This window comes from Papio anubis, chromosome 5, assembly GCF_008728515.1.
Source record: "Papio anubis isolate 15944 chromosome 5, Panubis1.0, whole genome shotgun sequence".
Taxonomy (NCBI): domain Eukaryota; kingdom Metazoa; phylum Chordata; class Mammalia; order Primates; family Cercopithecidae; genus Papio; species Papio anubis.
Genome location: NC_044980.1, coordinates 133,371,198 through 133,398,561, shown reverse-complemented (window position 1 = coordinate 133,398,561; position 27,364 = coordinate 133,371,198). Strand labels below are relative to the sequence as shown.

Here is a 27,364-nt window from a genome sequence, read left to right as displayed (position 1 = left end):
CCTGGTAAAGAGCAGATTTACTCATGGAGTAGGTCTCAAAAGACTCACCAAGGCTAGCCTCCAGAGTTTCTGTCCCAACCTTAAACCTCTTCAGCTCCTGACCCAGCCTAGTTTTCTCAGGAATCCATGCCTTTTTAGACCCCTCCTTGAAAAAGGGCTCTCCTGCATCTCCAAGGAAATGATAAGCTTGGTGGGGACATACAAAGAGGACTAAAGAGGGACCATCGACATCAAACCTGCCCCCAAAACACAGACAGGAAGAAGCATGCAAATATATCACTGAGATAATGCAGAAAGTAGATTGAATTTGGAGTTCCTTGACAGATAAGTGTGATGAGTTGGTATTCTTTGGGCAGTGTGGTCAGCCTAAGCGTGAATGGTTCAGGAATGATGCTGAGTTTGAAGTTTCCTTCTACCCACCACAACCAGGACACACAAACCTGGGAAGCCTCCATTTGAGGATGCACACCACTGAGAGAAACCCATGTCTTTCCTTCCCTAAAGAACTGTTCCCCAGTTGTGTCTAGGCTCACTCTCCCTCCTCCCACTCAGTGGCTACCTGCCACAAGTCTTGGCCCAGCCTCAGTGCTTCCCAGATGACCAAACTGGGGTCATTTTAGCTCAAATCAACTTTCACAGCCAGTACATGAGTCAGACCCATGAAATCCTCACAAACTGCCAAATGCCAGCCTTGGGTCTTTAAAGCTACCAGAGCTTCATTGTTACCTGGTTCCTACGTAATAACCCACAACCATTACCCCTCTCTGGATCTAGGTCTAACCACTCTGGTATCTTATAGCTCTTTTGTATTAATACTTTCTCTGATTACCTGAAATGATATACCACATAGAAAACTGTACTAAAAATTATTTTAAAATGTGCAAAGAATTAACAAGAGGTCCAAAGAAAACTAAGCACATGAAGAAAAGTCAATCATTAACTTCAAGAAAAGTAGAAAGAAGAAAAGGAGACAATCATGGTATACTACCATGTTCTGCTGGGAATTATGTTTGCAAACACATAACAATGTTAACATGAATAGTCATCTAACAAAGAATTGTTAGGGCCAGGCACAGTGGCTCACGCCTGTAATCCCAACACTTTGGGAGGCCAAGGTAGGAGGATGGCTTGAGCCCAGGAGCTCGAGATCATCCCATGCAACACAGTGAGACCTCATCTCGACTAAAAATAAAAAAGTAGCCGGGCTTGTGGTATGTGCCTGTGGTCCCAGATACTCGAGAGGTTGAGGCAGGAGGATCGCTTGAGCCCAGGAGGTTGAAGGTGCAGTGAGCCATGATCACACCACTGCATTCCAGCCTGGGTGACAGGGCAAGATCTTGTCGCAAAAAAAGAAAAAGAAAGAAAGAAAAGAAAAAGTAAATCATTTCAATCATATACAAACTATCCTAATTAATAAGAAGGAACACTTCCTAAATGATCTTCTAATGCTAAAATAACCTTGATAGTGAATCCTATTTTTAAAAAATATACACAAAAAGGAAAAGCCCAGTCTAATGTCCATTAATGTAAATAAATGCAAAAAAAACCCCATACTAATTATTAGCAAATGAAATCCAGTAGTACATAAAAAAGAATAATACAGCATAAGTAGTATTTCCCCAAGATATGAGATTGACTTAACATTATAAAAGTAATTTCTATATATGCAACATTAATGAAGTAAAGGGAAAATCATGATTACCTATGTACATGCAGAAAACTTATTTAATAAAATTCAACATCCTTTCATGATTTTAAAATAATCTTAATTAATCTTAAGATTTTTAGTAGATCTTAGTTGTATCCCTAAGCATATAAGAGAACATTTTTAACTTGGTAAGGGTATCCAGGAAAAAAAAAAGAAAGCTAAAGCAAACATCATACTTAATGGTGGTAAAATGATGAAAGCTTTCCCTGTGAAATCCAGAACAAGACAGGGATGTCTGCTATCATCACTTTTAATCATCACTGTCATCATTGTTCCAAAGGGCCTAACCAGTGTATACAACAAGAGAAAAATATAAAGGTCTGAGGTGTTTACATGGCATTCTCCATGGTTAGAAAAAGAAGGGGAAAAGGTATAAGGAGGTGATTCCATAGGATTTTGGGGAACAGGTGGTATTTGGTTACATAAGTTCTTTAGTGGTGATTTGTGAGATATTGGTGCACTCATCACCCGAGCAGTATACACTGAACTCAATTTGTAGTCTTTTATCCCTCACCCACTTCCCACCCTACACCCCTGAGTCCCCAAAGTCCATTGTATCATTCTTATGCCTTTGCATTCTCATAGCTTAGCTCCCACTTATGGGTGAGAACATACACCTTCTTATATAAAACTTTCTTTAGAGTTAAAACTCTCTTTATTTACATTATAAATGTTATAATGTCCAGAAAATTTACAGAAAAACTAGTAGGTAATAAGAATAGCAAATTTTCTGAACACAGAAGTAAATATTCATGAAAGATCATTTATAAGAAAAGCAAACCTGAAGCTTCATTATAAAAACAAATATTAATTACATCTCATGGGTCAGAAGTAAAATTTTTAAAAATAAAATATATTTTAAAATTTTTAAATATTAAATTGGCAGTGAGAGAGCAATTCACAAATTGTTTTATAATGACAAACATGATCATAAAGGCCCATAACTTTCTGACAATCAGGCTGAAAGTTGCTTGCTCTGGGCCAGGGGTGGTGGCTCATGCTTGTAATCCTAGCACTTTGGGAGGCCTAGGTGGGTGGATCATTTGAGGTCAGGAGTTCCAGACCAGCCTGGCCAACAGTGGTGAAACCCATTTCTACTAAAAATATAAAAATTAGCCAGGCATGGTGGCCCACACCTGTAATCCCAGCCACTAGGGAGGCTGAGGCAGGAGAATCGCTTGAAACCTCCAGGCAGAGGTTTCAGTGAACCAAGATCGCATCACTGTACTCCAGCCTGGGAAACAGAGCAAGACTTTGTCTCAAAAAAGAAAAAAAAAAAAGTCGATTATTCTGCAGAACTTGGAGGTGATCCCAATGGTATCTCTGAGAAGCCACCCTGTCAGTCTGAAAAGGATGAATACAATTAAGAAACATGTTCACCAGCCTGGACAACATGGTGAAACCTTGTCTCTACTGCTACAAAAATTAGCTGGGAGTGGTGGTGCGCACCTGTAATCCCAAGAAACTGAGGCATGAGAATCGCTTCAACCTGGGAGACAGAGGTTGCAACAAGCCGAGATGGCGCCACTGCATTCCAGCCTGGGTAACAGAGTAACACTCTATCTTAAAAAAAAAAAAAAAAAAAAACAAAGAAAGAAATATATTCAGAGAAATCCTATGAAGAAATAGAAAGTAAAACATCTAGTATTTCATCATTAGTAGGTAATCATAGAGAAGAATAAAAAGAAGAATGAGGAAGGATATGAGAATTGTTACTAAAGGAAATCTATGTTGTATTTTACTTACTGTTCATTTTGGGGTTTTTTTATTTTTATTTTTTTGTAGAGACAAGGTCTCACTATGTTGCCCAAGATGGTCTCAAACTTCTGGCCTCAAGTGATCCTCCTACCTCGGCCTCCCAAAGTGCTGGGATTATAGGTATGAGCCACTACACCTGGCCTCCTGTTCATTTGGATTTTCACTTCTCTGTTTTATTCTTTGTGCCTTCATTTTACTTTAATATTCTCTAAAATTCTATTTTGAGTTAATACTATGTTTTTGAGTGCATCTCTTTGTATAACATGTTAGTGGTTGCTCTGTACATAAGTTATCAAAGTCTGTTCATCTTTTTCGGTCTAATTTCTCTCTGTTGTTTAGGTTGGATAATTTTTATTATTCTCTTCTAGTTCACTTATTTTTTCTGTCCCCTCCATTATGCTGCTGAACCCATCCACTGAGGTTTTTATTTCAGTTATTATATTTTTCAGTTCTAAAATTTCCATTTAGTTCTTCTTTTATCATCTATTTCTTTGCTTATGCTTTCCACTTTTCATGCATTCCAAAAATGCTTATAATTGCTTGTTGAAGCATTTTTACAGTAGCTAACTTAAAATCTCTGTCAGAGAATTCTAATATCTCTGTCATCACCATGTTGGCATCTGTTGATTGTCATTTTTTCATTCTGTTTGAGATCTTCTGGTATGATGAGTAACTTTTCATTAAAACCTGGATATGTTCATATTATATTCTGCTACTCTGGATCCTATTTAAACCTTCTGTTCTAGTTGGATTTCTCTGATACCATTCAGGCAGAAGTGGGAACAGAGAAAGAAGGAATTACTGCCAGGTGCAGGCAGAAGTCCAGGTTCCCTGCAGAGCCTCCACTGCCACCTGAAGAAGGGAGCTCATTGTTACTGCTGGGTAAGCAGGGAAGTTCTGGCTCCCCTGACACCACAGTGAGGATGGCCACATTACCACTGGGTAGAGGTCTAAGTCCAGTCTTCTCATATAATCTCCCCTGCTGGGAAGGGAAGTATTAACAAAAGATCATGAGATTTGAGGAAGAAGAAAAAAGAGTTTTATTTCCTATAAAAGGTTACAGTCTGCAGGTTGGGAAATGAAACATCCAGCCAAAATGAAAAGCAACTCCTTCAGAGACAAAAGGGAGAAGCTGGGATTTATGCCCAACAAGATGAGCTATACGTACATATTCAGTAGCTTACAAGAGAATCTATGAATATTTGAGAGAACCCTAATGCATGCAAAGAGAATAAACATATATGTTATATATGTTCCATGTTCATTTTGGGGTGGAGATTTAATATTAAAGTGAAGTGGAACTTGGCTCTTTATATATAACAAGGTGAAACAGAACACAAAGGCATCTTGTGCACAGCCTGTGTGGACTAGGTGCAATCAGTCTGTGGTCAGAAGTCAGTATCACGATGGAATGTTTAGTAAGGCTGGTCAGTAGTCATGGTGAAACCACGATAAAAGGGGAGGTCAGCCACAACATCAAGAGGTCTCTTGAGGTTGAGGGAGAAATCTTCCACTTTTTCAGGAATTTGTTTCTGTTTAATTGTAGGAAAGAAAGTTTTGAGGCATTTAACAGGGTAGGGGAGTGTTGAGGTGTGACTGACCTCTTGCCTTGCCAAAGCCATAGAATCCAGTTTTCAAAGTTTTCTGGGGTCTCTTTTGCAACAAGAAGTCCGTTCCGTTTCACCCGGGGGCTTAGGGACTTTATTTTTATTTCACACTTTCCAGCTTTAGGCTGAAATCTGCCATAGGCAGCATTGATGGCTAAATGTTTTGCCTTGTTCCATGTCGTTCCCAGGATGGTGTGGATACCTGCCCCAGGTCTATCTAGTCTCTCAGTGGGACTCATATGGCTAGGAGACTTACAACCAGTTGAATATTTTAGGCCAGGCAAAGAAGGAGGCAGACAGCTATTAAGACCCTTTGAACCTTTGAGACTAGAAAAACAATAATAACAGAAAAGTTGGGAAGGTCAGTTTATGTTTATGTTGTCTGTCATTTCTATGCATTGTGCTACCATAACTTTGGTTTTAGCTACAGACTTGAAGTAGCTGGTTATGGATCTTATGAGTACTTTGATTATCAAAAATAGGAACAAGATAGTGATATGATAATGACAAGGATTTGTAAGATGGATTGGAAGTAATTTCTAATTCTGCAATGAGTCAACTGAAAATGTCATTAAGGGGATCTGCGGTTTGTACCTCCTGTAACCTGGCAGCCTGTTGGGTGATCTTACCTACACGGGTTGTTATATCTCCTGTAGTATTGATATAAGTGCAACAAGTGGTGTGGGCTATCATGCAAATTCCCCCTTGTTTAGCAATGAGAAAACCTAGTGCAATTTGATTGTCTAAAACCACTTGAGAGAGAGAATTTAAGGACTTTTGTTGTGTCACAATACTTATTGCAGTATTTTCAGCAATTTGTCCTATGATGGCGGTCATATTTTTTTATCATATCTCTGTTAGCGTATACTCCATAGCTGAGAAAAATTATACCCCAAAGACTATGCTACCACATATCCTGATATCCTCTTGGTAGCTCTCTTTTAGCTTATTGGAAAGCAAGATTTTCTTTATGATTGAGATGGATGGAAAAGACGGCTACATAATGACCTAGAAGGCAAAGCCCTTCAACTTGTCAGCTGTTTATGCATCTGTGTGCCTGTTCTTGAACTGGGGGATCTGACTCGATTCTATATAGGAAAGCGTATCCTCAAGGGGCACAAGTTATACCTCCAAGGGTATGCCCATTTGCATGTTCATTTATGAACAAGATATTTATTATGTGAGCGAACCACGAACTGGTTTTGTTGCAAGCCTTCTAGAAGCCTGCAGAGGCATTATACCTAACAAACAGGAGCTGCTGTCAGTGTTTGATATTTTTTTCTTTGGGCATTCAGTGGTTATGTACAGTAGCAAGGGTGAGAGTCCCAGAATCTAGGGAGAAAGCTACATAGACATAAAAATCTTAATCTTTTTAAAACTCAGTTTTCTGAGTTGGTGCAGTGGCTCACGCCTGCAATTCCAGCACTTTGGGAGGCCGAGATGGGAGAATTGCTTGAGCCCAAGAGTTTGAGACCAGCCTGGGCAATATACTGAGACCTCATCTCTACAAAAACCTTTAAAAAAAATTAGCCTAACATGGTGGCACACGCATGTAGTCCCAGGCGCTTAATTGTAGGAAAGAAAGTCTTGAGGCAGTTAATGAGGTAGGGGAGTTTTGAGGTGTGACCGACCTCTTACCTTGCCAAAGCCACAGAATCTAGCTTTTAAAGTTTTCTGGGGTCTCTTTTGCAACAAGGAGTCCATTTCATCTTGCCTGGGGACCTATAGGCTTTATTTTTATTTCACAAGGGGGAAAAGGGGAACCTCATTACTGGTCAGCATGGATAAAAATCTTGTCCCCTATTTGGCCTTCTTTAACACCACCTTGGTGGGGTCTTGAGGCAACTTCTTATAGCTGCTCAATGGTGGAAGTCTAGGCTCCTACTCAGCCTTTGCTGAAGTGGGTGGGGCCATAGTTGTTGGAGAGTGTGTGTGTGTGTGTGTATGTGTTTGTGTGTGTGTGTGTTTGGTGTTTGACTGGGGTAGAACAGTTACTGTCTAAGAATTTTATGTCCTGCTAAGCTGTCCCCTTCCTGATCCTGGTCCTATGAATAGAGAAAGCAGACTTTTGCTGGGGTTTTTAAAAATCTGCATCCATTGGCATTTCCAGATTGCCCGCTTCTTCAGTTCCAAGTCTGGGATACAAAAGGAAAAAAAAAAAAAAATCTTACGACTGTGTTGTACCTTGAGTCTTGAGATCCCTAGCTGGTCTGCCTTTGGTCTGCCTTTCATAGTATTACATTAGTTTTATATATAATGCTTTGGGGTTTTAGTTGTACTTTAGCAGGATGAATAGGGAATATTACATTTACTCCATCTTCCTGGAAGCAGAAGTGTGTGTAATATTTTGAATAAATACCATAAACTACTCCATGCATTAATAAAATATGCAATTTCTCATTCACCAGTGTAAACGGCTTGATTCACCATTATAGAACCATACATAAGTACAACAAGGAAGTTTTATTTAGGGAAACTCAAGCAAAAATAAAAAGGCAATTTGTCAAATGTAAAAAGATATTTGCCTGCAAATGTAAGAAGTATAGGCCAAGCGCAGTGGCTCACGCCTGTAATCCCTACATTTTGGGAGGCTGAGACAGATGGATCATCTGAGGTCAGGGCTTGAGACCAGCCTGGCTAACATGATGAAACCCCGTCTCTACTAAAAATACAAAAAATTAGCTAAGCATGGTGGCACGCACCTGTAATCCCAGCTACTCAGGAGGCTGAGGTAGAAGAATCACTTGAATCCAGGAGGCAGAAGTTGCAGTGAGCCGAGATCCTGCCACTGCACTCCAGCCTGAGCAACAACAGCAAAACTCCGTCTCAAAAAAAAGAAGTACAATAAACACTTTCTATGTTCCAAACCTCTTGCCAAGCACTGTAGTAGCTCTCATAACCTATACTATTTTGAGGAGCCCAAATTGCTTTCCAAAGTATTTCTACTTTCAAAAGTATTAAGTCTTTTGACTTAATTTCCATATAGCAATGCAAATAAGCAACTGCTACACACAACAAAATAGACGAATCTAGAAACATGATGAAGGTCTATGGCCATACCACCTTGAACGTGCCCGGTCTCGTCTGATCTCGGAAGCTAAGTAGGGTCGGGCCTGGTTAGTACCTAGATGGGAACACAAGGAGGAATGAGAAAATCAGTCACTTATTATTCCATTAATATAAAGTTGAAAAAACAAAACAATCATAATATTAGAAGTCACCTTAAGGCTTTCCTCTGAGGCAAGTGTGAGAGAAGTGACTACAGGAGGCTCTAGAAGGGCTTTATGGAACAGTCCTATTTATAGACGTGTGGTGATTTCATGGTTTTGTTTACTTTGTATTAATTCATAGAGCTGTAAATTTATGATTTGGGTACTTTTTTGAAAATACACTGTTTTATCTAAAGATGTATTTTTTAAAAAAGATGCACACTATTCAGCATTCAAGGTTAAATAAGAAAATACATTATGTGAATTTATTCTATACACTTAAAATGAATATTTTGTCTTTTTTCATGAAAACACAATGAGGTACCAAATTACAGCCATAAAATTGGCAAAAATTTTTAAAGTTGTACAATGCCAAATATTGGGGACATGATACACTGCTGGTAGATGTGTAAGTTGGTACAAATACTTTGGAAAACCACTGCACAAAACTAGTAAAACTGGAGACATGAATCCACTAAATACTTAGCAGTTTGACTCCTAGGTATGTCCCCTGGAGAAATACATGCTGAAGTGCCACAGTATATATATATATAAGACGTGAATATCTGTTTTTTCTGGGTTTCAGTTAGTATGAACAATGAACCAAAACTAGAAACACTACAAATATCCATCAATATTTAAATGAATAAATAAATCATCCTATATTCATTAAATGGAATAGTAAGCCACAACAAAAACAAAATGGATAAATCTTACAAATGTATTATTGAACAAAAGAAGCAAAACAAAACAAACACTTCAATATAACTATATTTATGAAACTAATCAAAATAGGAAAACTAAATTATAGCACCCAGGCATTCATATATAAGTGATAAAGATATAAAGAAGAGTGAGAAAATTATTATTATAAAAATCAGGTAAATGGAGGGGGCATGCACAGTGGCTCACACCTGCAATTCCAGCACTTTGGGAAGCTGAGGTGGGTGGATCACTTGAGGTCAGGAGTTCAAGACGAGCCTGGCCAAAATAGTGAAACCCCGTCTCTACTAAAAACACAAAAATTAGCTGGGCGTGGTGGCACATGCCTGTAATCCCAGCTACTCGGGAGGCTGAGAGAGGAGAATCACTTGAACCCGGGAGGCGGAGCTGGCAGTGAGCTGAGATACCCCCACTGCACTCCTGCCTGGGTGAAAGAGCAAGACTGTGTCTCAAAAATAATAATAGTAATAGAAATATTAATAAATAAATAAAAATCAGGTAAATAGAGCTGGGCACGATGGTGCATGCCTACGGTCTCAGCACTTGAGAGGTTGAGGCAGAAGGATCACCTGAGCCCAGGAATTCAAGGCTGTTGCCGCTATGATTATACCTGTGAATGGCTACTGTACTGCAGCCTGGGCAATATAGCAAGACCCTCTTCTCTAAATAAAATAAAAATAAATAAAATAAAAAATCAGGTGAATGGTTAATTCCCAAAGAAAGTGACGGGGTTGTAAAAATCAAAAGAGAGAGAGGGTTTCTGGGATGTTGGCAATGTTTTCCTAACCTTAGTAGTGATTATATGGATTCATTTTATAAGTATTTATTTAAATCTATGTATATACCTCATAAATTTTCTGCATGTATGTTATATCTCAGTTTAAAAATGTTTAATTAGTGAACAGTAGAAAATTGATATAATCATCACAAGCATACATGCATCCACAATACAATCTTGAACTACATCAAACAAATAGGAAAAAATACATAAATCAACAATTGTAGTTGGAAATGTTTTAGCATACATCTCTAAGATCACATAGACCTGAAAATTGCATGGATATGAATGAGCTAAAAAAATTTTTTTAATTTAAAAAATATAGCCGGGTGTGGTGGCTCACGCCTGTAATCCCAGCACTTTGGGAGGCCGAAGCGGGAGAATCACGAGGTCAGAAGATTGACACTATCCTGGCTAACACAGTGAAACCTAGTCTCTACTAAAACTACAAAAAATTAGCAGAACGTGGTGACACTAGGCTGAAGTCCCAGCTACTTGGGAGGCTCAGGCAGGAGAATCGCTTGAACCCAGGAGGTGGAGGGTGCAGTAAGCCAAGATTATGCGACCGCACTCCAGCTTGGGCGACTGAGCCAGCCTCCGTCTCAAAAAAAAAAGAACTTTGTACTAAGTGAAATAAACAAGTCACAAAAAGGCAGCTACTGTATGATTCCACTTCTATGAGATACCTAGAGTAGTCAAATTTATAGAGATGGAAAGCAGAATGGCGGTTGCCAGGGATTAGGGATAGAGGGAGGTGAAGAGTTATTAGTTAATGGGTATAGAGTTTCAGTTTTGAAAGATGAAGAGTTCTGCAGATGGATAATGGTGATGACTGCATAACAGTGTGAATGTACCTACCACCACTGAACTGAACACTTTAAAAAGGTTCATATGCCAAATTTTATATTCTGTATATTTTACCACAATTAAAGTTTTTTATAGAAAACAAAAACAAATGTTCTGGCTTCCAGATTCCTATAGATTCATGCCAGTTACCTAATTTTGAACCTCTCCACACATCCTATAAACAAAACTAAGGAGAACAAATAAAACCATCTATGGCTACAATATAATTTATAGGCAGAGAAAATTATAAGCTCCATTTTATACAAAAGCAAGTATATGCACCAAAACCAGCAGATCCAGTTACAGAGCCATGCTCTAGAAGAGAAGCCAAGATGGCACAGAAAGTCTAAACCACCACCAGAAAAAGAGAGTCCCATCTTGAGTGGAGAAATACTGACAATATGTCTGAGGTCTGGTAGATGAAAGAACTGAGACGTATTTTTAAAGGGGGTGAAATTGTTTGAGACTGGAAATGGCAATGTTGCAAAGGCAAGAGGAAAGGGAGGAGGAAAGAGGCAACTTGAAGGGGAGGTACCCCTTCAGGGCTTCATGGTGAAGAAAAAGGAAGCAAGCAGTGCATAAGAGTCCCAGGCTGGGCACAGTCGCTGATTCCTGTAAACCCAACACTATGGGATGCCGAGATGGGCAGATCTCTTGAGCTCAGGAACTCAAGACCAGCCTGGGCAACATGGCGAGACCCCCATCTCTACAAAAATAAAATAAAATACAAAATTTAGCCAGGCGAGGTAGTGCGCACCTGTGGTCCCAGCTACTCAGGAGGAGGCTGAGGCAGGAGGATCGCTTGAGCCCAGGAGACAGAGGTTGCAGTGTGCCAAGATGGCACCACTGCACTCCAGCCTGGGAGACAGAGTCAGACCATGTCTCAAAAAGAAAAAGAAAAAGGAAATTAAGAGTTCCACAGAAATGAAAGAGAATCAGAAAATCACAAGACATCAGCCGGTGCGCCACTCTAAAAAAGGGCTATTTCGGGGGGAAAATGCATTTTGTTCTACCAACAAAAGAGGGCACTCTTGAACTAAGAAAGCTGGTAAGGCACCCAACCTTCTGCTTCATTTGCAATTGCTGAAACTGGAAAATAAAATATTACAAAATGCACAGAAAATTGCAGACGTATTATATAGAAAAAGTTTAAGTGAAAATCTATATTTTCTAAAAAACAAAAAACATGAAACCGGAAAACTGAAACACAATATTCCAGCCAAAATTAAATAACCTTAAACAATCATTTGGTAACATGAAAAAAACGTGATGAATCAGAAAAAGAACTCAGAACAGAAGTGGACAAAGAAAAAAATAACTAAGAAAACAGTTTGTTAAAAAAAAAAAAAAAAAGGAGAAATAGAAGAATAAAAAAAAAATTATAAGATGTCCAAAGAGGAAGAGCTTTTACTTAAAATATAATAACTAGTATTGAGGAAAGGTATTAACACAGCCAAAAAAATAAAAATAAAATCAAGAAAGCAATTCAGCCGAGTGCGGTGGCTCATGTCTGTAATCCCAGCACTTTGGGAGGCCAAGGCGGGTGGATCACAAGGTCAGGAGTTCAAGACCAGCCTGGCCATTATTATGAAACCTCATCTCTACTAAAAATGCAAAAATTAGCCAGGGGTGGTGGCATGCTCCTGTAGTCCCAGCTACTTGGGAGGCTGAGGCAGGAGAATCGCCTGAACAAAGGAGGCTGAAATTGCAGTAAGCCGAGATCGCACCACTGCACTCCATCCTGGGCAACAGAACGAGACTCCATCAGAAAAAAAAAGAAAAAAAAAAAAGAAAGAAAGCCATTCAAAGAATCAGACAGAAAGCGGTGTGGAGGCAAAGATCCAACATACATTGCAGTCCCTGAAGAAGAATAAAATAATGGAACCGATGTAATCTTCAAAACTATAATAAAGGAAAACTTGGGTCTACATATCGAAAGGAAACCTAGGAAAATTTATATGAACGATCAAGTCTGAGGTATATCTTAGCGCATCCATTCGATTTGAAAGAAAAACTCCCCTGGGCCTCAGGCAAAAAGGACAAGAAAATACAAATATACAGGTAACTGTTAGAACAAACACGTGAACATTACTGAACACTGAAAAAACTTTAAAAGTTAAGAGTTAGGTTGATTTTGGATTTTAAGCACTTCCTTGCTTTCTAGCACTACGAGGTGCTCTGCGTCCATTTCTATATTTCCTGCCCACTACTAAAATCAGCCATTTCTCCAAGAAACCCTGGATCCTTTTATTATGGAAAGGGAGCTGAACTTCAGCAGTAAAAGGACTGGAGAGTGCCCGCGGGTCTCGAACAACCCAGAGAGGTGGTTTGCTGAACTGCGAAGTAACCGCTGAGCTAAAGCCAGCCCAGAGGTTGCTTCCGGATTATATTTTCTTGACTGGTGAGAAAGACCTACGTCACAAAGAGTGAGTCAAAACAACAGTGCTTTAGCATGACTCAGCGACCCAGACTGTCCAACCTGCCACCACCTCCAGACAATTGCAGAGTGTCCATCTGGGGACATACAAGAGTGACAAGTACTCAGCCTTCCTCTGACCCCTGGAGAGCTCTTCCGTGGTTGTGTTCCTGGCTTATTCTCTCCTTCTCAGCAGTCACCTGGTCCACAACTCTCAACAAGCCCCCACCTCCTTTGCCTCCAGTCTCTGAGCTCCCAAAACACCACGCAGGGTCACTTTGTGATCAAATCAACTTTTACAACTAGTGCTTGGGCCAGGGGAGTGGAGTCTTTACAAGGTGTAAATTGTATTTCAGACCTTATCTTAGAACTTCGCTGCTAAACTAGATAAACTTTACAACTCCTGTCCAGGTGAAACTTCCTGTTACGCTTTTTAATTTTTTTTTGTTAGAGACAGACTCTCCCTCTGTCACCCAGGCTGCAGTGCAATGGCTCCATGTAGGCTCAACCCATACGCCCCTCTTAACCTCATGAGTAGCTAGGACTACAGGCACAGGCCACTATGCCCAACTTTTTTTTTTCTTTTTTCTTTTTTTCTTTTTTGAGATGCAGTACCTACTCTGTCACCCAAGCTGGATTGCAGTGGCACCACCTCAGCTCACTGCAGCCTCCCTCTGGGGTTCAAGTGATTGTCGTGCCTCTCCCTCCCAGGTAGCTGAGACTACAGGCATGTGCCACCACACCCGGCCAATTTCTGTATTTTTTTAATAGAGACGAGGTTTCGCCATGTTGGCCAGGCTGGTCTTGAACTCCTGACCTCAAGTGATCTGCTCCCCTCGGCCTTCCAAATGGCTGGGATAACAGGCTTCAGCTACTGTGCCCGGCCTTTTTTGTTGTTGTTGTCAGAGACAGAGTCTTGCTATGTTGCCAAGGTTGACCTGGAACTGGCCTCAAGAGATCCTTCTACTTTGGCCACCCAAAGTGCTACCGGATTACCGTGGCACTCAGCGCGGCCTCAAAGTTCCACCTGGAACATCATTTCGCCGCTGCCGAAGCGGCCAGCACCAGCACCAGGTCCTACTTTTCTCAATTAACCACTGTTTGCTCCAGTAATGTATCCTTCTAGCCCTTTTTCCTCAATCTGTATATTTAACTCTGGAACAAAATCAATGTTTTCGCCAGCATGGGAATCCGGTTGTTGGATATCATTTATAACAGCGTATCTTGGAGATCCTTCCAGTCCTGCATATAAACCTAATTCGCCTTATTGTAACACCTGTATTACTATATTTCGAAACCCATAAATGTACTGTAGTTTTTAAGTTTCATTATCATAAAGCTGCAGTAATACACATCTTGGTATATATGTGCACATACACAGAGTATGTTGGTAGAATATATGCTGGATTAAGAATCTGCACACATGTTGGAGAGAGTTATGGGAAATACAGAGGCTTTGAAAGTGCCTGGAAGCCACAGGATCATCTTTAAGTAATAAGGATCATCTTTTGTTTCCAGGTACTCTGAAGGGCAATTCCACCAAGTCATAAATTCCATGACATCTGGGACTTTTGATGCATGCCCCAGAGATAGCTCTACCAGTACCTACAGCATGTTCACTAAGCTGCTGGTCAAGTGGATTTTCCTCAACCAGAATGCAAACATTTCCATTGGTTTTAGAAAGACCTGAAGAGGCAGACGCGGTAGCTCACATGCCTGTAATCCCAGCACTTTGGGAGGCCAAGGCGGGAACATCCACCCAGTCGGAGATCAAGACCATCCCTAGCTAACATGGTGAAAACCGTCTCTACTACTAAAATACAAAAATTGGCCGAGGGGATACTGGCGGGCGCCTGTAATCCCAGCTATTCAGGATGCTGAGTCAGGAGAATCATATGAACAGGAGGTGGGTGCAGCGAGGCTGAGATCATTACCACACTGCACTCTAGCCTGGTGACAGTGACACTAAAAAGAGGCAGGCTGGCGGTGGCTCCAAGCCTGTAATCCCAGCAGCAGCAGCACTTTGGGAGGCCGAGGGGCAGGCTGAGGATCCTGCGAGGAGTCAGGAGGTCAGAGACCATCACAAAAGCAACACACAGTGAAACCCGTCTCCTAAAAATACAGCAGGAGGGGCAGAATTGGCAGAGGCGCCTGTGATCTGCTACTCGGGAGGAGGCTGAGGAGCAGGAGAATGTGGCTTTCGGGAGGCCGGAGGCTGCAGTGATGAGCTGAGATCCGGCCCTGCACTCAGGCAGGCGGGGGCTCATAAAAAAAAAGAACAAACACATGAACATACTGAACACGGAAAAAACTTTAAAGTTAAGGAGTTGAACTGGAGCGAACGGCATATTACTTTCTTGCCTACGGGGAGATCCTAGCACTGCGAGATCTAGCACTGCTCCACGTCCGTTTCTATATTTCCTGCCCAGTACTAAATCAGCCATTTCTCCAAGGAGCCCTGGTTTCTTTTTCCATGGAAAGGGACCTGAACTTCAGCAGTGAAAAGGACTGCAGAGCGCCCACGGATCTCGAACCACCCAGAGAGGTAAAAAGGACTGGAGAGCGCCCGCGGGTCTCGAACAACCCAGAGAGGTTGGTGTAATCATAGTAGGTGTCGCCGAAGTAACCGCTGAGCTAAAGCCAGCCCAGAGGTTGTTTCCGGATTATATTTTCTTGACTGGTGAGAAAGACCTACGTCACAAAGCGTGAGTCAAAACAAGGGTGTTTTAGCATGACTCAGCGTCCAGGACTGTCCAACACGTCCCCCACCTCCAGACAATTCAGGAGTTGTCCGTCTGGGGACACACAGCAGTGACAAGGACGCAGCCTTTCCTTAAGCCCTGGAGAGCTCTTCCGCAGTTGTGTCCTCGGCTTATTGTCTCCTTCTCAGCAGTCACCTGCTCCACAACTCTCAAAATGCCCCCACGTCCTTCGCTTCCAGCCTTTGCGCTCCCAAAACAACCACGCAGTATCCCTTTGTGATCAAATCAACTTTTACACCTAGTGCTTGGGCCAGGGCAGTGGAGTCTTCACAAGGTGTAAATTGTATTTCAGACCTTATCTTAGAACTTCGCTGCTAAACTAGTTAAACCTTACAACCCCTGCCCAGGTGAAACTTCCTGTTACGCTTTTTTTTTAAAGACACATAATCATCCTCTGTCACCCAGGCTGCAGTGCACTGGCTCCATCTAGGCTCAACCCCTACGCCCCTCTTAGCCTCGTGAGTAACTAGGACTACAGGCACAGTTCACTATGCCCAACTAATTTTTTTTTTTTTTTTTTTGAGGCGGAGTCTCGATCTGTTGCCCAGGCTGGAGTGCAGTGGCACGATCTCGGCTCACTGCAACCTCCGCCTCCCGGGTTCCAGCGATTTCCGGCTAATTTTTGTGTTTTTAATAGAGACGGTTTCACCATGTTGGCCAGGCTGTTCTCAAACTCCTGACCTCAAGTGACTCGCCCGCCTCGTCCTCCCAAAGTGCTAGGATTACAGGCGTGAGCCACCGCGTCCTGCTTTTTTTTTTTTTTTTTTTTTTTCTTCTTCTTTTGAGACGGAGTCTTGCTCTGTCGCCAGGCTGGAGAGCAGCGGCACGATCTCCCATTACTGCAACCTCCGCCTCCCGGGTTCAAGCGATTCTCCTGCCTCAGCCTCCCGAGTAGCTGGGACTATAGGCGCGCACCACCACGCCCAGCTAATTTTTGTATGTTTAGTAGAAACGGGGTTTCACCATGTTGGCCAGGATACTCTCGGTCTCTTGACCTCATGATCCACCCGCCTCGGTCTCCCAAAGTGCTGGGATAACAGACGTGAGCCACTGCACCTGGCCAATTTTTTTTTTCCTTTTTCTGTTTTGAGATGGAGTCTCCACTCTGTTGCTCAGGCTGGATTGCAGTGGCACTACCTCGGCTCGCTGCAGCCTCCGCCTCCCGGGTTCAGGCGATTGTGGTGTCTCAGCCTCCCAAGTAGCAGGGACTACAGGCATGCACACCACACCCTGCCAATTTTTGTATTTTTTAGTAGAGATGAGATTTCACCAAATTGGCCAGACTGGTCTTGAACTCCTGACCTCAAGTGATCCGCTCCCCTCGGCCTCCCAAGGGGCTGGGATTACAGGTGTGAGCCACCATGCCCGCCTTTTTTATTTTCTGTAGAGCCAGGATCTTGCTATGCTGCCCAAGTTGACCTGGAACTGGCCTCAAGAGCTCCTTCTACCTCGGCCACCCAAAGAGCTAGGATTACCCGTGTGAGCCTCCATGCCTGGCCTAAAAATATTTCCATTTTTAATACCACAGGAACATCTATTCCTTTTATGTACGCTGTAAACAGCTAACCTTTCTTCCCCAAATTCCTACTTTTCTCCAATTAACCACTGTTTATATTTCAATGTGTATCCTTCCAGTCCTTTTCCTCAATCTGTATATTTAACTCTACACAAAACATAGTTTTTCTTGGCTTGCTGGGAATCCAGTTGTTGGATATTGTTTACTTAACAGCATGTCTTGGAGATCCTTCCGGTCACTGCATATAAACCTAATTCCCTTGCATTGTAAACAGCTGCATTATATTCAAGTATAAATGTACTAGTTTTAAGTTTCATTATCATAAAGCTGCAGTAATACACATCTTGGTACATATATGTGCACATACACAAGTATGTTGTTAGAATATATGCTGGATTAAAGAATCTGCACACATATTTGGAGAAAGTTATGGGGGAAATACAAGAGGCTTTGAGGGTGCCTGAAGCCACAGGATCATCTTTAGTAATAAGGATCATCTTTTGTTTCCCAGGTACTCTGAAGGGCAATTCCACCAGAATGTAAATTCCATGACATCTGGGACTTTGATGCATTGCCCCAGAAGATAATACCAGTACCTACAGCATGTTCACCTAAGCACTGGTCAAGTGGATTTTCCTCAACCAGAATGCAAACATTTCCATTGGTTTTAGAAAGACCTGAAAGAGGCCGGGCACGGTAGCTCATACCTGTAATCCCAGCACTTTGGGAGGCCAAGGCGGGCAGATCACGAGGTCAGGAGATCAAGACCATCCTGGCTAACATGGTGAAAACCCGTCTCTACTAAAAATACAAAAAAAATTAGCCGAGGATACTGGCGGGCACCTGTAATCCCAGCTATTCAGGATGCTGAGTCAGGAGAATCACTTGAACCCAGGAGGTGGAGGTTACAGCGAGCTGAGATCATGCCACTGCACTCTAGCCTGAGTGACAGTGACACTCAAAAAAAAAAAAAAAAGGGCCGGGCGCGGTGGCTCAAGCCTGTAATCCCAGCACTTTGGGAGGCCGAGACGGGCGGATCACGAGGTCAGGAGATCGAGACCATCCTGGCTAACACAGTGAAACCCCGTCTCTACTAAAAAAAATACAAAAAACTAGCCGGGCGAGGTGGCGGGCGCCTGTAGTCCCAGCTACTCGGGAGGCTGAGGCAGGAGAATGGCGTAAACCCAGGAGGCGGAGCTTGCAGTGAGCTGAGATCCGGCCACTGCACTCCAGCCTGGGCAACAGAGTAAGACTCCGTCTCAAAAAAAAAAAAAACAAAACTGAACCATGGAAGGAACTCACTGAAACCTCCAGCCTGCCTTGAAAGGGGTAACAAAAGACCTAGTCAACAAGAAGACTGTCACCCAAGGGACCTGAAGTGCACATAATCCTGCCAAGAAAAGCACCCACCAATCTGCCCCCATTGCCCAATACTTACTGTATCTAAAACTTTGAGCCAGGCCTTGAGCCCACAGGTGAAGATACATTCATGGTGTTCCCAGTGGTAAGATTCAGCATCACATGTTTACAGTAAGGGAATTTTGTACAAAAGTCCAAAGGGAGGTGTATGGTGCTTTGTGGTTCAGATACTACAGAAAGGTGAAGAACTTGATGGGGCAGAGAATGAATACCAGCTATATGGTGGCAGCCTTGTTAACCCAACGGATCCATTTTTTCAGGGTATAGAACCAGCAAGAGTTACAGGTTTCATCTGCTTGAAGTTAATGTGTTAAAGTTAATAATTCTCCGTGTATGTATGACTATTTTTTTTCCTCTGCATCCCCTGGACTTGGTACAGTACTTGATCCAGTGGATATCAAAGTTTTGTGAGTTTCTGTACTGAGTTTACCAGTCTGTGCCATCTAATTCTCAAATTAGACCAAGGTAGGGAAAACAGCTAGCTGCTTCTCAGTGGATTTCCATGTGGGTAGGGAGGGATTTTGCCTTTCTCAGGGGCATAGACATTTTTAGTTGTCACAATTGTGGAAGAGGGTGCTACTGGCATCTAGCAGGTAAAGGCCAGGGATGAAGTTAATCCTAAATCAAAATCAAAATCATAAACACCCTACACTGCACAGCATTGGTTTCTACAACAAATGATAATCTGGCCCAAAATATCAACAGTGCCAAGATTAAGTAATCCTGTCTCTAGCAGACAGTAAGAAACACACTAAGGGCAGGGTGCAATGGTTCACGCCTATAATCCCAGCACTTTGGGAGGCTGAGGCAGGTGGATCACCTGAGGTCAGGAGTTCTAGACCAGCCTAGCCAACATGGTGAAACCCCATCTCAACTAAAAATACAAAATTAGCCGCTTGAAGCCAAGAGGCGGAGGTTGCAGTGAGCCAAGACCGCGCCACTGCACTCCAGACTGGGCGATAGAGCAAGACTCTCTCAAAAAAAAAAAAGAAAAAAAAAAGAAAAAGAAAAAGAAAAACACTAAGTTCAATCCTGAGTTCTACTGTTCCAAAAACAAAAGATCAAAGGAGTCTGAAATGATAAGAATAGTTTTGGTTCAGGCTCCTCTGGACACAGATCCCTTACCAGAGGAAAACATAACTCATGCTAAAAAAAAAAAAAAAAAACCCTAGGCAAAAATAAGATATAAAATGGAAGAATAAAACACTCTATGGAAATCCTCAGCATGAGAAGGAAAAACAAATATTCACAGGCAAAATTATGGAATGTTCCCACCAAATGTAAAACAGGCCCAGTCAATGCCATTTATTATACATGTTGAACAGCTTCTAAGACCCAAGGGCTCCCATAATAAGGTTTTGGGGATTTTTTGTTTTGTTTTGTTTTTCATTTTCTTCTTTGCATCAAACAGGTTCTTCCAAAAGCCTGCTCACAAGGAAGACAAAAACAGAAATCCTCAGGAAAATGAAACGAGAACCTGAAACAATCTACACCTGAATGTTAAAAAACTCATCAGACACAAACCACACCAAACACTCATCCCATTTAATTTCCTGTTACATGCTCTGAGGAAGCCAAGAACATCAGGCCCCAGGGCAGCAATGCTCTAGGATTCCAGCTCAGGCCCCCTCTATGTGACAGATTCATGCACACACATCCACACACCATAGAACCAGGCAGAAATACACATGCATGCACAGGTAGCTAGAGAACCATAGGGCAGGATGGGAAAAAGGGCCGGTCAAGGATATGCAATCAACTGGAAACTGGGACCTAGAGAATGCTTCTGTTGCAGGCTGAACATGAGTTAAAATTAAAACAAAGGCATAACACAGGATAAAGGTGGGATGCTCAGACAAGAGGCTGGATAGATGGAGAGATAAAGATGCAAGGGGAGTTTTGGGAAAGCAGCCTCAGAAGGGGAGGTTTTTCTTTATTGGAAACTCAGGTGGGCAGGGGTCCTATGACTCCAGCGATATACTGAGGCTGAAGCAATACGCCACAGCATTACCTCTGCAATCTGTGCCCTCTCCCAAAGTAGAGGGAAACCATGAGCCCCACCCTCTATCCCTCCCCATTGACACTCTTAAGAACTTTCCCATCACCCAAAAAGAAATGACCCCCGACTACACACACACACACACAAAGTTAGGTCCAGCATAGGCCCAAGTTAGGCCAAGCATAGAAAGCCTCAGTAACTCTTCTTGGTGGAACCAAAGCCAGAGAAGCCCATCACAGCTGCCATCTCATCGTCCTCCTCAAATGTCAAGTCCTCCTCAGCCCTCCTTTTCTTCTCCTTCTGTTTCTCTTTCTTGTATGCTTTGGCCTTTTCTTCCTGGAGGGAAAAATCACTCAGAATCAGTTTAGACTCCTCAGCCAAATGTTACTGAAAAAGACATGAGTTTCAAGACTCCTTTCTATCTTCAGGAGAAAGTACTTAAGACAAGTAAAATCTCAAGGACAGAGTAAAAGCCAGAGTAAAAATTATAAAGGATAACAAAAAGAAGTTTTAGCCTCTAGAGAGAAGTTCTCAAGCCTGCACTCTAGTTCATTTTTTTTTTTTTTTTGAGAGAGTCTTGTTCTGTCGCCTAGGCTGGAGTGCAGTGGCACAATCTCGGCTCATCGCAACCTCCACCTCCTGGGTTCAAGCAATCCTCCCACCTCAGCCTCCCAAGTAGCTGGGACTATAGGCGTGTGCCACTGCACCCAGCTAATTTTTGTATTTGTAGAGACAGGGTCCCACCATGTTGCTGGGGCTGGTCTTGAACTCCTGGTCTCAAGTGATCCATCCACCTTGGCCTCCCAAAGTGTTGGGATTACACGCGTGAGCCACTGCATCTGGCCCCATGTCATTTCTAGTTCCTGACAGGGTTATGACAGCAAAACCATATAATAGCAACTGACATTCTGGGGCATGCAGTACATGCCAGAAATTGCTCTGAGTACTTCATGCATATTATACTAAGATCTCTAATATGGGGATACTGAGGCACAAAGAGGTTATATAACTTGCCCAAGATTCACAGCCAGTAAGTGGAAGAAACAGAATTCTGACCCAGTCAGCCTGATTTCATGGGCCTCCTTAGGACTAGGTACATTTAGTTAATTCCTCTTGTAGTTAAAAAAAAAAAAGTATGGCCAGGCGCAGTGGCTCAAGCCTGTAATCCCAGCACTTTGGGAGGCCGAGACGGGCGGATCACGAGGTCAGGAGATCGAGACCATCCTGGCTAGCACGGTGAAACCCCGTCTCTACTAAAAAATACAAAAAACTAGCCGGGCGAGGTGGCGGGCGCCTGTAGTCCCAGCTACTCGGGAGGCTGAGGCAGGAGAATGGCATAAACCCGGGAGGCAGAGCTTGCAGTGAGCTGAGATCTGGCCACTGCACTCCAGCCTGGGCGACAGAGCGAGACTCCGTCTCAAAAAAAAAAAAAAAAAAAGTATGGAGGAGGCTATACATGTTGTGGGGGACAGTGGGTATATGGGAAATCTTTATACCTCCCTCTCGATTTTGTTGCAAACCCAAACTGCTCTAAAAAAAGTTAAGTCTTTTAAAAAAATTAAATCAAAGAATACAGATGAGACAGTCCTCAACTTACGATGCTCTGACAAGATTTTTCAGTTTTACAATGGTGCAAAACTGACATGCATTTGAAACTGTACTTCAAGTATCCATATAACCATTGTTTTTCACATTCAGTACAGTATTCAATAAATTAATGAGATGAATACTTTATTATAGAATAGGTTTTGTGTTAGATAATTTGGGTCAATTGTAGGCTAATGTGTTCTGAGCACATTAAGGTAGGCTAGACTAAACTATGGTAGGTTAGGTGTATTATGCATTTTTGACTTAAGATATTTTTAACTTGATGATGGGTTTATCGGTAGGTAACCCTGTCAGAAGTTGAGAAATATCTGTATCGCCAAAATAAATAAATAATAAGGCCCACAGAGTCCAGGACAAAAAAGTCGTTTCAGAGCCAGTTCCTTCAGATCATGAGAATCCTAAACAAAGGCAACAAATGTTTCCGCTAATATACAGAACTCAGGAGATACAACTCTGGGGCTGGGAGTAGGAGTGGGATGAGGACAGGGTCTCCCATAATTCATAACATAAAACTCAAATCTGGGGCAGAGGGGAAGACTAGGAGAGGCTTACCTCTTCTCTGAGCTCCTTCATCCTTTCCTCAAAATCATAATCCTTCTGCTTCTCTTCCATCTTCTTCTTGTTGACCTCAAAACGTTTCTTCACCTGATCCAGGGTGGAACGTTCCACACGCATAGACATGCCCAGGTTTCTCTGATCTGGATGGGGTCAACAGTGAAGAAGGCAAGCTCATTAAAACATCCTCAGCCCCTCAAAAAGTATTTTTCTGACTTCTCTGACATCTTCTCATATGACATCTCATAAAACACACAGCACAAATAATTACGGCTAAAAGAAACTCCCTTGGTCAGCTGGGCCCAGGAGCAGCACATGGTTTGGGTGCTGTTAAAAGTCTCATGGCCTCCAGAATAAGGCCTCTTACCCATTGCCTCCAGAAATATTACATAATGAAGTAAAAGATGGCCTGTGCTGAAACAACTGGAGAGTTCTAATAGGGGCATCAAAAAAGAGCCCAATAGAAACTACCTTTCTTATTCCAGCCTTCTTTTGATCAGTAAAAAGAAACAGGAAGAAAAAAAAAAAAACCTACCCTTCCATTCCACCCCACCTCCAAAACCCAATTCCAGCCCTAGTCACAAGCTACCTCCAAGCCTTACGTTTCTTTCCATTAATGTGATCCAGAAAGTTGATGGAGTCCTTCACCACACAGTCACAGACATTGCAGTAATATCTAACAGGAAGAAACAGCACCTGAGTCAAATATGGTTTTAAGGATCTTATCATTTTCAACCAAGAAACACAAATTTTTAGGTAAACTTCTTTTTAGAAGTGTTAAGCCTTCATTTCTATAAAGCCTTGGCTCTCGAGAGAGTATAGCAGTCATCCTCAAAGACAGCCTCAGGAGGAGCCCCACCCTCTTGGTATTCCTACTCTGTGTAGTCTCTTCCCAATTTGTACTAGAGTTGGTCTGTGTGGCCAACAGAATATGTCAAAAGTAATATCTTCCAAAATTAGGTTATTTTAAAAACCATGCCTTCTGTCTTTGTTTGGGTTACTTGCTCCGGGGAAGCCAGTTGCTCTATTGTGAGCAGTCTTATAGAAAGGTCTATGGGGCAAAGAACTTAGGCTTCCAAACAACAGGCATGTGAGAGAGCTTGGAAGCAGATCCTCCAGCCCCACTTAAGATTCAAATGAATGCAGACCTACCTTGCCAACTCCTTGATTGCAGCTTCATGAAGAGACCCTGAGCCAGAACCACCTAGGTAAGCCACTCCCACATTCCTTACCCAAAGAAACTGTGAGTGGTGTAGTTTATGCTGCTAAGCTTTGGGTTAATTTGTTAATTTACATAACAATAGATAACTAATACAGACAGGAATGGACAACAGTGGGTTTACTAAGCAGCTCAGAGAAGTGTCACTCATTGCTATCTGTGTTGCTCTCCTGCTAGAAAACCTAACTGGAGAGAGAAGCAGTGGGGGGCAAAAGGGTGACAAGCTGTTGTGGGACCCTTCTTCCTACAGGTTACAGTCTTGGAAGAAGGTGTACAATCAGGCATCCATAACAACTACAGCCTTTGCAGCTAGTCTGGAACCTCACACCCCGCTTCTTCACCATTAACAACTCCTAGGCTCTACCTAATTTCTCCCCTAGAAATCTCCTCAGTAGCACCTTCCTTCATTTCTTCCTCTGACAGATCAAATAATCCCTTTTAAAATATTAATAGTAAATCAGAATTGATAACAAGTATAATGGCAATAAAAAAATTTTTTTTTTTTTTTTTGAGAGAGTTTCGCTCTGTGGCTCAGGCTGGAGTGCAGTGGCGCGATCTCAGCTCACTGTAAGCTCCGCCTCCCGGGTTCACACCATTCTCCTGCCTCAGCCTCCAGAGTAGCTGGGGCTACAGGCACCCGCCACCAAGCCCAACTAATTTTTTGTATTTTTAGTAGAGACGGGGTTTCACTTGTTAGCCAGGATGGTCTCAATCTCCTGACCTCGTGATCCGCCCGCCTCGACCTCTCAAAGTGCTGGGATTACAGGCGTGGTGAGCCACCGCACCCAGCCAGCAAAAAAAAAAATTTAAAATATGTATTAAGTAGTAGTTGTAGTGCTACTACTAGTAGTTGCAGTGCTAGTATGATTTTTGTCTGTTTTGTTTTTTTAATTGAGACAGGGTCTCACTGTGTTGCCCAGGCTGGTCTTGAATTCCTGGGCTTAAGCAATCCTCCTGCTTTGGACTCCCAAAGTGCTGGGATTACAAGCATGAGCCACCGTGCCCAGCCAATGCTAATAATATGAAGAAGCCCACTGAGTGACCACTCCTAGAGACACTATCATGTCAACCTGAGACCTTGGGAGACACAGAAAAACAAATATAAAGATGGAATTGCAGGCAAGAAGAACATAATCCTGGGGCCAAGGACCTTCCTCAATAGTTCCTAAAACCAAAATCGGTGGCTTAATAGATGCATTCTTGGCTGCACAGAAAAATGATAAGCAACTTACCCTCCCATCTCAGATTGAGGGGTTGTCTTGGTAATGACAATTGTCTTCCCAAGCTTGGATTCCAAGTCCACCTTGTAGTCCCTATGCCGTAAAAGCTCTCGCTTGACAGGCTGCACTGGTTTTCCTGAAACATAATGGGGAAGGAAGTCCCTTCAATATTATAGCTCCTCAACCAGAAAGGAAAAAAAATGCATGAAACCCAAAATTCAGGTCTACTCTCATTTCAAAATGATTCCTGAAAGAAAGGACGCAACAGACACTTAAAGTAGCAGCTGGGGAGAATCTCAACACAGGAAAAAATCATAAGCAATCCCCAATTCTCTACAGCTTTTCTCCACTTCAAAGCCAGCCAATCCAAAAGCAGTATGTTTTATTTTCATTGATTAACTGAATTGTGGGGGAGAATTTCTGAAGTGTTACTAGAAGCAACTTTTTCAAAACAGAAGCAAGGATATTCAAGAATGCTTTCAGGCAGATACCCTAGGCATAACAGAAAGGAACCTTCTGAGAGCTGGGCAAATTTATAAAAGGTGACCAACATTTAGGAAATGCCTGTTACATGTCAAGCACTATTTATTTTACATGTTACATAAAAACTGAAAGAGTTAGTGAATGCAAGGTGGCCTGGAGGTAAAGGGAAAGAAGAATGTACACGTTTGAAACAGATGACAAAACAAGACATTTCTGTATGCAATCTCTTAACCAGGAGAGAAGCACCAAGTCCCTGACGTCCAAGGCACAGAGAAACAGCACTGCTAAGCACTAGCTGAAACAATCACAGATCCTGGAAAGTACCCCGGCTTTTCTCAGACTATATGGGAGGGTCTTGATTGGGCCAGGAATGTTCTCTCCCTTAAGAAATTTCAAGGGAAAGAGGGGAGTCACTGACAGCGGTAATGCACAGTAGCAAAATACTCCACACTTCTCTGTCACTACAAAGGATTCCGTTATCGTCTCTGTACTTCAGGAAAGCATTAAACGAGCCAAGCAAAGGGTGGGCAAGGAAGCGGAGTAAAATAGAGCTGAAGAGCATTTCAAAACTGCTTACTTCAGCCCACCTCCTCGCTCTCATTTTGTAAATGTAGAAACCTAGGCCGAGGGAAGCAACACTCTGCCAGAGCTTAACCGCGTGGGAAGGCAGCGCACTTCAACTCCCACCCGCTCTCCATCATCGCATCGCCTCTGTGATACCCTTAGCCCTTGATGTAGTTAGCACCCACCATCTTTCTTTTCTCTCTCTTCCGTGAGCCTCTTCTCGGCGAGTTTCTCATATTCATCTTTGTCCCACTTTCGGCGAAAGTCCAAGTTTTTTGTCTGTGGAGGGGAAAAAGCGTCAAGATCCGTCGCCGTGTCCGGACCCCTAAAGAAGCAGGGAACCGCGCCCTCGCAGTCCAGGCAGCTACAGGACCTTTTGAAAGCGAAGCCTCTTTGGACTGCATGAGAAGGCTGGGGTAGCCTCAGGACCCCCAACCCGAGAAACCTCCATGATTCCACTGACCCTTTGCCAAGGCCTATACTGGGGAGTTCTTGAACCTGGACCCTGCGATCTCGAGGAGATATCGGAAAGCCGGTCGGGTGCAGGAGTTTGTCTCTATTCAGGTCTGAAAAACCATTCCCCACCCCGCAAAACCTCCTCTTCAGACACAACACCTACCCCGCTGCCCGACGCCATCTTCACAGCGAAGTGAATGGCGAGCTGAAAAATGCCGTAAAAGGCGGCTTGGAGCCGTAAGGCAAGATGGCCCTCCAATAAGCTTGGAGTCTTGTGTTCCAAACGAGCTAAGGACTGGAGGGTTTCTAAAACAGGCTTGTTGGCCCCGCCTCTGCTCCAAGGAGACAGCGCAGGCGCAAGAGGAGTATGAAGCAACACGGAAGTAAGGGCGCCTGCAAGCGTTTTTTGCCTTGGGTTTCAAAACAAGCATTGAAGGGTCAAGATTTAGTTCAACTATTTTACAAACAAGGAAACTGAGGTTCGAAAAACTGTGGTCTCTGATCTAGTCTAACAACTT

General features: G+C 42.7%; 1 protein-coding gene across 1 annotated transcript; it reads right to left on the bottom strand.

The window, feature by feature from the left end:
- Positions 1-20,023: 20,023 nt before the first annotated feature.
- ZMAT2 (zinc finger matrin-type 2) lies at positions 20,024-27,149 on the bottom strand. Its single transcript, XM_031666488.1, has 6 exons — positions 27,010-27,149; positions 26,576-26,669; positions 25,356-25,479; positions 23,507-23,580; positions 22,902-23,047; positions 20,024-21,077 (listed from the first exon to the last, which is right to left on the bottom strand). The coding sequence occupies exons 1-6, from the start codon at positions 27,025-27,027 to the stop codon at positions 20,934-20,936; spliced, it is 600 nt and encodes a 199-aa protein (XP_031522348.1). The 5' UTR covers positions 27,028-27,149; the 3' UTR covers positions 20,024-20,933.
- Between the last annotated feature and the right edge of the window lie 215 nt (positions 27,150-27,364).